We start from the raw sequence: 15233 nt of genomic DNA on the forward strand, positions 1-15233 counted from the left end.
AAAGATTATGGCTGGAGCTGGAGTTGGATTGTGCGGTGTCGATGAAAGCTCGTTAGCAAGAGGCGAGCAAGAATAGGCCATGGTCTCGAAGGGAGCGAGAGTGGTTACCTCTCCAGCCATCTCAGATGCATTTGCCTGCGACTCCGCAGCTGGGGCTCAAGTTTTCCCAGGGAACACTGGGAGCTCCCCAACCTTCCTGGTTTCTCACGCTCTTCATCCTCAGCGCTATCATATTCTCTCATCCACTGCGCATGTTTTTTATGAGTCGCTCTTTATTTTCTTTCCATGTTGTGTATGGTACCTGCGCTATAAATGACGTACTCGACACAAAACTCTAGATAAGCCGTCTGCGCGAGGAAAACACGGCGCACCCTTCTCGCGCAGGTCGCAAACATCATGGCTGATCGCGAAGACCAGGCCGCCGAGTCCGGTGAAGCTGACGTGGAGATGGGCACCATGGAGGAGGTGCAAGAGGGGGAAGATGAAAAGGTCGAAGGGGAAGAAGCAGGAAATGACACCCTGGTCGCCAACGGCAACACCTCGTCCAATCCCCAAACTATGTTCCTCGAATACCTCAAGTCCCCCATTGTCCAGCTTATTGTGGGCGCCGGCGACGACGAAACTACCTTAACTGCCCACAAGGCCATCCTCTCCAAATCCCCCTACTTCAGCGAAATACTCTCGGCCCTTGACGACGACGCTCTCGTTGTTGAGCTGCCGGACGAGTCGTTAGATGCAGTTGGCTGTTTCCTCCAATACCAATATACCGGCGAATACTTCCCTCGACGTCTTGCAGACTCGCCTGATGGACTGGAGCCTGATCCTTCAGTCCCAGCCATAGACAGCACCGGCGCACAGCTGCTCAAACATGCTCGCGTCTACACATTGGCGCAGAAGCTTGGATTGCCCGACCTCAAGACTCTGGCGCATTCCAAGATACATCGCATCAACTCCACCGCTGTTGGGGAGATTGCATACGCACGCTTTGTCTATGGCAATACGCCGGCAGACGATGTAACAATCCGCAAACCCGTCGCTGCGTTCTGGGCCACCCGATCCCACGTTTTGCGCCACGAAGCCGAGGACGAATTCAAGGCAATGTGTTTGGAATATCCACAGTTTGGCTTTGACGTTCTGAGTTTAGTGCTAGACCAGCGAGAGAAGAGAGCGAGAGAACGAGAGGAGGAAGGCACCCCGGGGGGAACCAAAGGCAGGAAGAGGATGCGCCCAAGCGTCAACATTTAACCGGTTCATCTTTCCCTGTTTTATCACCGACCAGTGGCATCGGCGGTTCATTTTCGGGTTAACGACGTTCAATACCTCTGGGACCTGGGCGCTGCTGCTTTCGGGGATCGAGTCCGAGTGTGGTGCAGCGTCTAGATGCTTCAAGAAGCGCGGAGATGGGTTTGAGACCATCTGTAAAAATAGTTCGAGGGCTTGCCATCACTACTTGGACGCAGGAGAACTGCAATAATGCTGTCATCATCATCATCGAGCAATACAAAATACCATTGAAAAGCTAACTCCGTACGAGGGTACTCCGTGCATAGTACCCCATTCTGGAGACGTGCATCTGGCTCAGGCTAACAGAGATCAATCCGTGGCTGCAGCAAGCCGAGCTCCACTCAGCTGTAGTTCCTGTTCCCAAATTCTGCCCAGGGCCCAACGATTGCGGGGTTTCCGCCTCGCCGCCGCCTCGCACGGGATCGAACTCCAAGACCCAGCCTTCCGGCACCGGCCTTAGGGCACGAGTGTACCTGGAGCTGGCGAGCTGGCTCCCGAGGCTCTTGCTTTCTTCTGCCTCAGGTTTACGGACTGAGGCCTTTGATTCTCCTCTGTTTTTCTCGACCTTGTGCTTGGTGTTTCTGCGCCATTTCACGTAAAGGTACCCTGTGCCGCTTCCTGCAGACCATGAGCCCATGCGATCGGGTTGCACGCAGACTCTGCCCACGCTCTCTTGTTGGATCCTCAAGCCTCCGTCCAATTTGCAACCTGTCGGCAAATGTCAGATCTCGCAGATGAGCCTGACCGTGCAGGCAATGGCATGAACAAGTCGTTCGACGGCCGAAGTTCGCTGCCAAACAACAATTCGAACGAAGCCATCTCTCCGACTGCGCCCCACAAGTCGAGCCAGACCTCGCCGTCCACGGACCAGCCAAAGAAGAAGCGCAAAGTGAACCATGGTGGGTACCCATTCCCAGGAGTCGTGGTGATGGCCCGCACTGACATCTTCCTTCAGCATGCGTCTACTGTCGACGTTCGGTAAGCTATTTTGACCTCTGTCGCGCGGAAGAACCGAGATTCGAGGACATGGCAAGACACAGTATGGGCTGACTGCTTGTTTTTGGTGGGATACACAGCATATGACTTGCGATTCTGTACGACTCCCTGGCGCTCGGTGTCGAGCTCAACACCATCCACTCAAGTCCTCTCTGGCTAACGCAACCCTCCTATTGGGGGACTGTGTCTCAGGATCGACCTTGTAAACGCTGCATCAAGAGAAACATCGGGCACCTGTGTCATGACGAACCAAGAGAGGGACATGGCTATCACAAAAAGTCCAAGACCGACTCAGACACTGCTGGGCCCGACGAGCAGTCTCCTACACGGGATGATTTTTCCACGGCTCCAAGCTTGCCAGGTCCCGCCTTGATGGACGACTCTACGCCCAATCTACTGCAGGACGACAATATTGGACTGAGACCATCCACAAATGACAACATGGCCGTCTCTAGTTCGAGCGCAGCTGCTCCGAGTGCTGGCATCAATGGTAATACTCATCCTCGTAAGTGTGTCTCAATCTTTTTTTGGGAGAGATGTCGTCCCTAATGACGTGCAGACTTCGGTTATAATGATCCATGGGCCGGAGTTCAAAATCGGTTTCATGACATGCACGCCTTCCATCCAAATTACATGTTCAATGCAAACGAGGTCACCGACGAATTCAACCTGTTGAACGACTTTCTCAGCAACAGCCTATTTGAAGAGACAGGAATGTATTCCACTGAAGAATTCCAGGGTCCGTTCAATGATCCATCCTTTATGAACTCTATGGCTGCTTCTTCGTTTCCGCCCGCAGGTGTCGACACTCTCCTCCCACAGGAACACGTCAACAGTGCCCCAACAACAACAACAACAACGACCACCACCACCACCACCACCATCACCACCACCGCCCAGAACAACGCAGCTCACGCGGCCCTGATATCAAGACCGCCGAGTGTAAAGCCAATATCGGACAAAGCGCGAGAGAAATACTACATGATGGCGGCAGATCCGACGGGAGCTGAGCCGCCGGAGGAGCGCATGCAAAAGCTCCTCAAAGCCAAATACGACGCGGGAATGCTACGACCGTTCAATTACGTGAATGGATATGCCAGGCTCAACAAGTACATGGAAAAGCACATGAAGCCACATTCGCGTCACAAGATCTTGATGCAGTTGGACCAGTTCCGGCCGAAATTTAGAGAGAGAATGCAGAGTTTGACCGATATCGAGCTGGTCCTGGTGGAGATGTGGTTTGAGAGGAGTTTAATGGAATACGACAGGATTTTTGCCAGCATGGCTATCCCAGCCTGCTGCTGGAGAAGGACAGGCGAAATCTTCAGGGGGAATAAGGAGATGGCAGAATTGATCCAGGTGCCCATCGAATCACTTCGCGATGTGAGTGACAGAATCATCAGCGGCCGAGCCTAGGACTGACAAAAAGCACAGGGAAAGCTTGCCATACATGAGATCATCGTCGAAGATCAGTTGGTCAGCTACTGGGAGAAGTTCTGTGCCATTTGCTTTGACCAACAGCAAAAGGCTATGCTCACGAGCTGTACCCTGCGCAATCCCACGGGAAGCGCTGACATTGCGGATATCCACTGCTGCTTCTCCTTCACGATTCGAAGAGATAACTACAATATGTAAGTCTCGCAGTCTTCCGGCTTTGCCATCTCGCTAATCGATCCGTTCTCCTCAGACCCTCGCTGATTGTGGGCAATTTCTTGCCCATGAGTTCTGGAAAACGTTGAAGTATAGGGGCCTCTGTGTTTACCTAGGTAGTGTATAGCAGCCCCTGATGATGTAAATGTCACGATTTTGAGTATCTCCAAGGTGCTCTGAGTCTTGCGTACGAAGTGGTCCCTTGAAGGCTGCGATTGATGATGAAGTCACGTGTCGGTCACCTTCTGCTTTTCTCACGATGGCCCTTTGCTCTTCCACAGAGAGTTTGCCTCTGCTTCTTGCGTTTAGCCAGATTTCTCAAATGTCACCAAAGGACCAAGCGAGTGCGGCTGGATCCATTCTTGGTATGCTTGCCACCGTTTCGGCTGCCAACTCGACTAACCATAAATTAGACTTCACCTCCCACCTTGAATCTGCCCTCAGCAACGAAGTGAACGTGTCGGCCGAAGGCTTTCCTGACCTCTCCGTTTACTTGGATGCTCTTCCACTCCCCCGTAAGGCTCTCGCTCCGGGCCAGCGGCTAGAATTCGACCGCAAGGGCGTTGTGCTCTGGAACACATGCTGCAAACTGAGTAGGAGCGAAGGAAGTTCGCAACTGCGCGTCAACCTGGCAAAGGGTATGATCCCTAACCTCAAAAATGCTTCTATCTGACTTGTCCTTCAGTTCGAGCATTCTCATATCTCCTCCTCGAAAGTTCAGCGAGTTCGAAGTGGAAGAGTGCACACATTACCGTCCTGGGTTCAGAATTCGACTTACTCAGCCACAGGCCAACTTCGACTGTTTAAAAGTGCACTCAGGGCCAGCAGAAGCTGTCTTGGTAGGATCTCTGGTGCCAGTGGCATAGCCGTTTGCCTGACCTTGGCGCTTTCGTTAGATGCCGGCCTGGTTGACATCGCCTCCAAGGTCATCGAACAGCTGGCCTCAAAACTAGAAGCTCCTCTCAAGAGGGCCGACCACGAAGAGTTCGATAGCGGAAGAATCACGGAAAGCTTGAATGCACAATTCTTGTTGATGCGCATCATATTGGTCTGCAACCCCAAACGTTGGACGGGTATCGGCTAAAGAAACAGGCATGGAAACAAGGACGACTAGACCTAGCCGAGCATTTCTACAGCCAACTTGAGGCATTCAAACCTCAGTTATGTTCTGTTCGGATCGGAGAACTTCTTGACCTATGCTACGAGATCGGCAATGATCAGCTCAACCAGAAAAATCACAATCTGGCCGTGAAATGGCTGAAGAGAGGTTTCCAACTCACGACTGAATGTGGAACCCAGATTGAGGATGTGGATATCCTTGATCTAAGACTTGCCCTCATACACACTTGCGGTGGGGAAAATGCTCGTCTACGTTGGCGACAACACTCATGCGTCCAGCAGTCCGAGCTCTTCTAGCGATCAACGAGCCGCAAGCTGGTCAAGAGGCATTTCAAATCCTCCAGGGACTTCGCGAGGTAACCTGTTCCCATCTTAAACTGCGGCGCGGATAGGATCTAAAAGTTCCAGGAATTCGGCCACAAGCTTCCTGTCATCCTCCTCCAATTAGAGCTGTCTGCAAAAGATCCGTCTGCCAATCCGGACGCGTTCTCTGCTGGTAAGGCCGTTCCTCCCATTAAGCCGTCGATGATTGTCCCTGATGTCCGAAGATCTATTAAATGTTGTGCGATCTGTTCATTTAATTCACTCAAATCATAAGTTGTGAGTTAGCTCTTAACGGGTGATATGTGCTTTTCTTATGGCCATCAGAATCTTGCACTATGTGCATCATCTCAAAACTCTGAGGTGCGACTAGCAAGCAATGCAGGAGTCAAGCTGACCGAAATCAGCACCTCACATGCTATCCGAGTCTTGGAGTCATACATTGTCCTGCGACTTGCCCCAAGTGACGAATACACATGGACTGAAAACGCCATCGTCACATTGATCTGGCTCATGACTGTGGAAAGCAGTGATCACGACAATATCGACCCATTATCCCTCGAGGAAGCATTTGACAAGATCCAACAAGCTTGGAACAGAGCCCTTAGTGCGGAGGCGACTCATGGCGCACTGATTGTAGGTTCTGCTATCGCTATCACCAGGGAATCCTGCTGATAATGCAGCTATTGTGGAAGCAAATTGAACATACCTTCGACAAGGGGTTGAAGGATAACACGACCAAATGGTGCCAGGTTGCACTACATCAATTGTTGGCCAAGGCTGGAGACAACAACGTCGGGAAAATTGAGAGGTTTGACACTTGTCGTGTCTATTCGGTCCTCTCGCTTACTGATGTGTGGCCTCAGGAAAATTGTCAAATGTCAAATCGATCTCTGTAACCTTGAAGCTGCCTATGCCACCCTCGAAAAGATGCCGCCAGCAAGAAGACAGCACCCGCTCTCCCGATATCTGCGATACTGCCTCGCTCTGCGGCGTGAGGATGAAGCTGACGGTAAGACCGCCTGTCCCTGGCCATGTGATTTGTGAGAGTAATGGCCGGGCAGCGAGATCAACACTAGCGTCCCTTGCCACCGTCCACGATGACCGGAACAAACTATTGTTTGCCGCTGTTTCAGAAGCAACCCGATACGGTAGCAAATTCCAGGGAGCGCAACTACTCCAGCGCATTCTGGACAAGTACAAAGACAATCTACCCGCGGAAATCGATGCATCCGCCCTTCTCAGGTGAGACAGGAATGAACAACACATTAACTTGTTGTTAATTTGAGGAGATGTACAGCTCGTCTTCTCCTTTTGGCAGTTTCGGAAGCTGACGATGTTGACGAAGAGCTCCTGTCTCGGCTATGCGGCATCTTCAAGTCCGGTATGAGACCTAGAGCTCATGTTTGCCATAGCTGACCCAGCCCAGCTGCACTATTCACCCAGAAACAGCGTAGCGAAAGAGCGACGTTGGAATCTCAACTGCCAGAAAGCAGGTGGTTTGAGAAGACTAGCTACAATACTGCTGTTCAATACCTCCAGTCATGGCCGGCGAAATATGTCATCGATCTTCTATACTATTCGTGCCAAGTACGTGCATCTGTGGCTCTTTCCTTTCCTGATACTGATCACCTGTCTAGATACACCTTCCTACCCATGCTCCGGTCCAGGTCCGATGTGAGAAACTCATCCATGAAGTCGACGCAAAGTACATTCAGGCAATCCTGTACACTGTCGAGGCGAGGGCCGCCGCTGCTTCGGACACAACTGAAGCCATTCCGAAAACTGCATATGCCGGCAAGGCCCCACCATCTTCGCCGACAGAAATCAAGTCTACTTTGTACAGGAATGTAATCGCCAACTACTTTGAAATTCAAAGCCACAGGAATGCCTTGGGTGAGAGCCACTGTACGGGCCTCATCAAGCAGGAAGTTCTCGAGGCCATCGCGCAGAAACTCATTGCCTTGGCTCCCCTAGCGTTCGAAGCAGTGCTCTTCCTGGGATGTACAAGCACAGCCGATGTTCCTTCTGGCGAAGCTCAGTTTCATGATGAACTCTCCCTTGCTAGACTGGTCGATCAGATGGTGCAACTGAACCCACCCCAGAAAACGTACTCGGTCTTTGCCGACATGATCCTCTCCGCCTTTATGGACTCGAACAACAATCCTTTTGGTCAGGAAGGTCCAACTAGATCTGTGCTGCCAATCTCCACGACAACGAACTTGATCGCAAAGCTGATATCGGGGCTGCGAAACCACCCGGGGTACGACACCAGCCAAGCCGCAAGATGGGTGAGGTGTGTGGTTCAGGTTGTTCTTGATGGGCGGGAGTATTCGCACCAGGCGCACCACGAATCCAAGAACGCGGGCGGCACGAGGGAAGCGAAAGCGAAAGGTCTGCGCACCGTGGCCAAAATCACTGAGCATGCCTTGAATCTGGGGCGGCGGTCCGCTCCTCCTGATCAAGATCAAGGGTATCCGCCGGAAGAACTGGAGTGGCTCGCAGCCACGCTGTTCAATCTATCTATCGATCTCTACGCGTCGGCGTCGGCGTCGACATCGGAATCCCCGGCAGCCGATGTCTGCGTTGGGCAAGATCAAGGGGATAAGCACCAGGAAGGCGGACAAGCCATCACGAGACCGCAGTTCTGGGCCAAGAGGGCCGTAGAGATAGCGGACGTCCTGGCGATGATGGATACTGCACGAGGCGGCGGCGCCGATGCGGGAATGCTGGCACAGGTCCTCCGCGAGAGATGTCGGAAACTGCACTGGGACGTTTGATGCATTCCATCACTCCGGAAGGGTAGGTGGGTGGGAGAAGAGGGAGGTGCAATGCGGGCATGTATTGCCATCCGGCTTTCATCCTCTTGCAACTTTTTCCAAACATTGGTTCGTTCACGGACCCCATCCATACATACATGGGTCAGAAAGGCTACCACAGTGGGGGAATATCAAGCAAATACGGGGAACAAGGACCTCAAGCTGCAGATTTCATCATGAAACCACCTGCAATCCAGCAGTGGGGATCACCTCCTCGCTTAGCTCAAGGAAGGAAATGGAAAAATTGTTTTTTCAGCGTTCCATTGTTTGTACAAGATATTAGCATGTCCTGTCTCTCCAACTAAATCTTTGAGAGTCCAAGGCGAAAATCGGTCATGTTTTGCAATGCCAGCCAGCACTTCGAGATTTTTGCGGAAAGGGGAAAACACCATTCCGCTCCATCTCGCGTCCGTGTGGTGCGTCAAACTCTCCTTGACATGTCCAACGTCGCTTGGAACTCCTCCATCTTGACTGTCATCCATTGCCATCTCTTGTCCATTGGAGAATGCGAGAATGGGTGCGGACATTATTTGACCAAGACCATCGTCTCAACACACTCTCTCAATCTCCCGCAAGAGGCGTGCTCAAAATGATGTCGCATCGGTGCTTTCAGTGCATTTGCCGACAGGGCGGGAACGTTTCTTTTGTTCATTTTTTTCTTTTTCAAACCTGGTCAGAAATCTCCTAATCAATAATCCGCCCCTTGGCGACAAATGTTCTGTCCAACGCGCCGTTTGCGTTGTCAAAAGCTAGGATAATCTTAAGTGGGTATCTTTGAAGAAGTGGAAAAGGTGAGAAAATATGTAGGGCAAAGCGATTTGCACAGATTGGAAAAGGTATCGTAAAGCGGTCGTCACTTCGTTTGGTTCTTTCTGGTTGACCTAATGGCTGGTTCAACTCCCGGTGTGCGAAGTAGGTCATCCGGCAACGTCCAGTTGTTCACCTGCCGCTGGATGGTGAGAATACATGGGTATTCTTGCACTGGTGCAGCGGGAGAGAATTCATATCCTTGATCGGTCATTGGCGCCACCCCGGAACGTCACTGTACAAGAGCATTCCTTGTCCTCCACTTGAACCACTGACTGGCCTCCCAGTGATAGGGTCGATGCCGACCTTGGCTCTTAGCTCTTCGACTTTCTGCTTCACACGCTGGACCTTGGCTACAACAACCTCGAGCTTTTTCATTGTACTCTGCTTCCCCATTTCTTCGAGTTCAGGCACCAAGTCGTACAATTCAGCATATGCACGAGCTGTTGCATCCCGACGTCGTTGCTCCGAGTTTGTGTGATTGGCTTTCTTTTGCTCGACACTAAGAGGTACGCGGGCAGAGGTGATGCTGGGACGCTGGACCTTTGATTTGGGTTTGATTGGTGTTTTTTTACGAGGCGGTTTTGGTGGAGGAGCCTTTGTATTTTTAGGGGGACGAGCTTTCGACGCTGGCCAGGGTGCTGGAGAGGGTGACCTGGGTTGTTCTGTGGTGTCATTATCGTCCTCTCTTTCGGCTTCTGCCTCAGGATCTGGCTCCTGCTCGCCTATTCCTGGCTTGTCAGGGTTGAGCGGGGTGTGCGGCTTGCTATTGGATAGCGGTGTTGGTGGCTGAGATATTGATGTTCTTTTTTCAGTCTTGGTCTCAGAGCGTTTCCTGCGAGGGTTGGATTGCGATGGAGACGGTTGAGTCATGGTAGTTTGCTGGACAGAGGCGACCACGCCATTGCGAGGCAGTTGATCTCTTGCAAAGTCGTCGAAATTTCTCTTCTTTGACCAAGTGGGACTTGATGGCTGGGTATTTGGCTGGGTGTTCGGCTGAGTAGTGCTTCCACTTGCTGGTTCCAGCCATTCGCCAATGGGGTTATTCATCTGCAGTCCTTGGGGCAGGTCAGGATCCAAGGGATTGTGAGGCGCTGCATAGCCAGTTGGTTGAAACCGAGAGTCCGTGCCAAAGTCCATCCCCAGGCGACCTGCTGGAGGCATGGTAATTGCGGTATGAGGGGGATAGGGTTGTTGCCAACCTTGAGTGTATGCCGGTTGCATTGATGCGGCGGATTGCAGTTGAGCAATGAGGGGATTTGGGAATGTTGCATCAGTGTAGGAAACACCGTGCATTCCGCTGACCAGTGGAGTCGTCTGTGAGACGGTGTTCATGTCATGTCCTAGAAAGCCATCGCCATATGGGAATCCAGCTCCTGTTAGCTGATGCTGGTCGATGATGGACCGCTGGGCCAGCGCGGTATCCGAACCCACGAACATGGGAGGCATGTCAAAGAGTTGGTCATGACCGGGGCGGGGATTGAACTGAGCATGCGTAAGTGCTTTATTGGCCGCAGCATTTTGATCAAAGCCCTGGAAGAAGTTGTCCAGGTCCTCATTCTCGTGCGCATTAAGCAAAGGCTGGCCGGGAGGGGGTCCCGGGGTCATGAACTCAGGTAAACCGATTCCGTGGAGGTTTTCGGGTTGGTCTAATGAATAGGCGTAAGTAAATGGATCTCCAGCGACAGGGAAGTGAAGGGAGGGAGAGAAATGAGAGGTGTAGGCCGTACAGCCGAAGGGGAAGTTCTGTTGTCCGCCATGGGACGACATTCTCTGAGTCGCCAACATCAATCACGCAACGCCTCCACCTCTTCTCCTAGGCTGCGCCGAGCAGCCTAGACTTGTGAGATATAACCAGTAATTAGACCGGTCGAGTCGATGTATTTATACCAGAATAGGAGGAGCTAGTTCGGCGGGTTGGTGAATGTCACGGAAAGTTGACAAAGTTGACGAAGAGGTGAGGGCGAGGTGAGGGCGAGATGACAAAGGGGAGGCGTGACGAAGAACGACAAGATAGTGCCAGGAGGAGACAACAGTTGTCAAACGGGAGACGGCATCGAGTCGAGGTCGTAGGTTGCAGATAACGATGAAGTGAGGCCTGAGAAATAGTTGGAGGATCTGTTGGGAAGTGTTGACACGGGCTGGAGAACGGGCCGCGGAGCTGGTAGAATGCGGCAAGAGGTGGTAGTCATGAAGGTGTAGCGAGCGCGAGATGAAGTGAGAATGAATGAAGGGTTGACAGTAGGCTTTTTCCAATGTCTGATACCAAGTCAACACCTAGAGAAGAGATGTTGACAGGAGGCTAGCAGCAATGCAATGGCTGAAGCCGCAGGAATCTTCAAGTTTCACATGCGATTTTCTTGTCGTGGGTTTTGCGAGCGCAGTCTGAAGTCTAGTACCTCGTAGTAGCCGCAGCTGCTCACCATCCACCCATCCATCCTCCACCATCCTGCATCCTGCATCAATGCCAATCCATGCCTCCATGCCTCCATCCATCCAATCATCCAATCATCCCAATCATCCCACCAGTTCCCGCTTCTTTGTGTCAAGCCCCGGACCCGACCACGAGGTTATCCACGGCCCATGCTACCCACGCTCCAACCGTCCGCATCCATATCCTGAGCGATGATGATCCGGAACTGCTTCGTAAACCGAGTAGCAGCCGTGCCTGGTGACAAGAAATGCTGGATCCTACAAGAACAATCTTATTAAACTGGATGGATAGAGACTGATATCCCAGAATACTACGTACATTGTCCGTGGCCCGTGCCACCCCCAAAAACATCAACGTCGATCTTCAAACCAACCCACGCATCTTGCCTCAGCCTTATGCCAAACCCCAAACCCCTAACGCCCCCTCCGGCCCCTTTCTCATCCATACCCCAGACTGATGTTTGCCATCTAACATGCCAACGACCACTGCGCCATCCCCGGAGATCCATTCCATCGATGCCTTCCTGATCAGCCTATCCGAAAGAACCAAAAACAACATCCAGATATGGCCCAGCAACTCTCCCCAGGTGAATACTCTGATCTTCCAGAGATTGTCACCTTCCAGCTCCTTTGTCATACGTGTCGCCCATCCCACCTTGCCTGATTCAACGACCAAAGCCATATTCTTCCAGAACTGCAGGAATTCATCCTCAGTCCACCGAGCATGATTTGGGCTCGTTAGATCCCGCACAACTTTAGAGTTATTGCGTTTCTTGCGAGCAGTGGACCCCAGAAGTTTCAGTGTGGCCCGCGGAGGTTGTCTTGATCCTTTCACGATGCTCTCCTCTGCTATTTTGACCGAGAATTGCCAGTATCCCCGCTCAAGAACATTGACGTCGCGATAAACAAATGCGGGCCGGAAATGCTTGAGCAAGGGTGCCTCCCCGCTTGTCAGCTTCCTCAAGGTCTTGGTAATATGCGTCGTAAACTTCGGCTGCCCACCTTGGGGATTCGGAGATCGGACCTCTGCAGGCAGGAGTCTTATCTGCTGGTCGACTTGCTGGAGACCGGGAGCAGAATCTGCGTTTCTGGTTATGGGCGATGCTGGAGGGTGGTAACTGTTCACCTCCACTTGTCGAGCGCCGGGACCAACATAGACTGGGCTGTCGTGGCGATTTGGAGATGTCAAATCGATCACACAGCGAGTGTCTGCTGGCTGGGGCTCGCGGGCTTCCACCCTCAAAGCACCGTAGACCCTTAGCTGAGACGACGATGCAGACTCAGTGGAATCTGTCTCATCGCCATCAGAAGCTATGGGTGCAGACCGCTCGACAAACTCGAGATTGCAATACTCAATTTCCGTCCGTGGCTTCTTTTGTCTCCGCTCGTTGTTTCTGGGAGCCAGGGGGGGTTCGCTCGGAGCTACTCTGGGCTGAGACTGCGATAGAGAGGCAGACGTATTCTCGACACTTTGTGTGCGCACATCAGCACCGCCGGTATTCGGCTTGCAACGTGCAGGGAAGGAGTTGCTGATGGAAGAAGTCTCAGAAGATGCACGTCTTCGGGCTGCCAAAGTTCGAGGTAGTCTCGCCGGGTGGCCGCTTGAGGTCAGTTCGGGAGCAGTGCTCGGACGAGGCAGGTTTGGTCGATGTGGAAAGGATCTCCTATTTCATAGTAAGTCTTTCTGTAGCAATACAAAGTAGTCTCACAGAACCAATGCTCATGCGCCGTGTCGTGAGCCGCGGGGTCATTCCGATATAAGTCACATTACGCTGATCTGCAGACACTGGATACCAACCTAGTATCACCCAATGTTTCGTATTCATCATCACCATCAAACTCCTCTCCACAAGCAGAGAGCAGCGAAGGAGGATCGGTGCCAGAGACTTTGGTGATTATAGCCGGCCTGAAGTCCAGGATTGATTTTGCGATGGAGATGTAGCGTCGGTCATCTCGTGCGGTGCTGGGGGCATTGATATGGACTAGGAGTTCGTTCTCGACCGTCTCCATTGTAGAAACCACTTGCGACTCTTGCCCATGTTTGGCCAATGGGACAAAATCGGCGTCAGAGAGAAGAGGATCAGAAGTGAGGGAAGCCAGCCAACTACCCAAGATGGTAGTGCAGGATCCCACTTCACTTATGGGACTGTCAATTCACCGTCTCCGATTAGCGAATGCGAACGAGGGAAGTTGGTGTAGCAACGTGTTGCGTCTTCGTCGGCATCTCCAAGAGGCAATGGTGGCAGTGGCTCGTGTTTGAATTCCAAATTTCAGCCAAACCAAGACTGCGGACCGAGAATGAGTTGGCCCAGCCCACCAATCATGGCCATGGTCAGATCATTTGGTATGCAAAGGACGTGCGGGATGCATATCTTCAGGCCAGGGATGCATCTCTGTACTCTGTGTCAATAATTAATCAGTATCCCCCCCCTGTCAGCCGCTTTCTCCCCGTTGGTGATTTATATACCTAGTACCTACCCTCAAGATATTCCGCGGCTGCTGTTGAGTTAGCGTAGCAGGTTGCTGTGAATGCTATGTACTGGACCTGGTCGATAATCAGCAGTCCAATCCAGAGATGCTTCTCTTACCAGGTGATCGATTTTCCATATTTTCCTCCAAGACATTTCTTTATTACCATGCCCGTTCACTCCTCCTCGCAAAGACTTCTGTTGAGTTGTCCAGAGTGGGTTCGAGTGCACCATCCCTGTGAATGCAGACCGGCAAGAGCCACTTCCACGTCATGGAACTTGTCCCTTCACAAAACGGGCATATGGCATCGACTCAGAAAAATTCCGGTTCGCTAGGTAAAGCCATGAGGAATGAGCCCCAATGCGATATACACAGCCGATAGCATCTTCAGGTACTCCCATGCTGCGTACTAGGCTTCTGCACCCACACTATTATGCCTCAATTTTGAAAACATGTTGCCGCGAAAAAGAGAAGACCAACGAACAACTGGCAGATTGACGACTGGTGGGCTCTGGAAACCGTACATTGAAGACAGCTGTGATTCCGCAAAGAATTGAGAGCCTCAAAGCCCTGGAAACTGAGTGCGGATTGCCAGGTCAGACAAGGGCGAGGTACGATGGTACACAACGATCGCCAAATCCCTTTTCTGGTAATTATTCGCACCAGACCATGATGGCCGTGCCACACAGTGACGAGAGTTGAGGAAGAAATTTCCTTATCGCCAAACGAGGAATGTTGCACAACGACTGGTGCAACAGAGCGTGGGAACATAAGGCTTCGGCCCAAGAACCCGCCAGAACAGCAATGGGATCGGAACGACGTGAAGACGGTCGAGAACAGGTCGCTCGCCATCAACGATCACGGAGCCTGAGAGACTCAGGGAACCTAGGTGGGTAGACGCAGGCAAGGGGCAGCTGGTGAGTGCATTCTGGTCGACAAGAGGCTGCATGGATTGTCGACGTCCGTGTGAAATGCTTGAGATCGATCGCGGCACCGCTGCCAGATGTTTCAACCACTCTGCTACTATAACTTCCTTTGCCAGGTGTTGCAAGCTCTACAAGTTCACCGGATCCGGCAGGCATGATGTATGAAGACGACGGCAAGATCTCTGCAAGGTCTGTCCTGATTTCTATTATACGTTGCCGCGCCGGCTTCTGGGCTGAGTGATTATCCCGGGGCCTCGTCCGGGCTTGCGAGGCTCTTCTTTACCTGGCGATTTAGGGCGTCACTAGCCTTTCCGGGCACCATTTAGCGGGCACAATTGACGCAATGACGCCTATACGACGTGGGTCTCGTTAGCCTTACTAACTGCGTGTAGGCACTTGACCTAGCACG

The 15233-nt window shown here is 52.1% G+C and overlaps 5 protein-coding genes across 5 annotated transcripts; 3 read left to right on the forward strand and 2 right to left on the reverse strand.

Moving 5' to 3' along the window:
* Positions 1-396: 396 nt before the first annotated feature.
* Positions 397-1245, forward strand: Z520_12122 (uncharacterized protein; the record flags this gene model as incomplete). Its single annotated transcript, XM_016782609.1, has 1 exon — positions 397-1245. The coding sequence occupies one exon, from the start codon at positions 397-399 to the stop codon at positions 1243-1245; it is 849 nt and encodes a 282-aa protein (XP_016626252.1).
* Positions 1246-2002: 757 nt separating this feature from the next.
* Positions 2003-4019, forward strand: Z520_12123 (uncharacterized protein; the record flags this gene model as incomplete). The annotated part of the gene is made up of 7 exons (XM_016782610.1): positions 2003-2183; positions 2240-2262; positions 2473-2785; positions 2840-3065; positions 3117-3663; positions 3715-3911; positions 3968-4019. 7 exons carry the CDS (start codon positions 2003-2005, stop codon positions 4017-4019), a joined length of 1539 nt encoding a protein of 512 aa, XP_016626253.1.
* Positions 4020-4189: 170 nt separating this feature from the next.
* On the forward strand, positions 4190-8150 carry Z520_12124 (uncharacterized protein; the record flags this gene model as incomplete). The annotated part of the gene is made up of 12 exons (XM_016782611.1): positions 4190-4568; positions 4827-4978; positions 5023-5281; positions 5329-5405; positions 5458-5553; positions 5698-6006; positions 6054-6181; positions 6237-6382; positions 6435-6615; positions 6660-6754; positions 6800-6960; positions 7011-8150. The coding sequence occupies 12 exons, from the start codon at positions 4190-4192 to the stop codon at positions 8148-8150; spliced, it is 3123 nt and encodes a 1040-aa protein (XP_016626254.1).
* Positions 8151-9206: 1056 nt separating this feature from the next.
* On the reverse strand, positions 9207-10766 carry Z520_12125 (uncharacterized protein; the record flags this gene model as incomplete). The annotated part of the gene is made up of 2 exons (XM_016782612.1): positions 9207-10645; positions 10727-10766. 2 exons carry the CDS (start codon positions 10764-10766, stop codon positions 9207-9209), a joined length of 1479 nt encoding a protein of 492 aa, XP_016626255.1.
* A 1057-nt stretch (positions 10767-11823) lies between these two features.
* Positions 11824-13439, reverse strand: Z520_12126 (uncharacterized protein; the record flags this gene model as incomplete). Its single annotated transcript, XM_016782613.1, has 2 exons — positions 11824-13093; positions 13228-13439. 2 exons carry the CDS (start codon positions 13437-13439, stop codon positions 11824-11826), a joined length of 1482 nt encoding a protein of 493 aa, XP_016626256.1.
* Positions 13440-15233: the final 1794 nt, after the last annotated feature.

Source organism: Fonsecaea multimorphosa (genome assembly GCF_000836435.1).
Source record: "Fonsecaea multimorphosa CBS 102226 unplaced genomic scaffold supercont1.48, whole genome shotgun sequence".
NCBI lineage: Eukaryota > Fungi > Ascomycota > Eurotiomycetes > Chaetothyriales > Herpotrichiellaceae > Fonsecaea > Fonsecaea multimorphosa.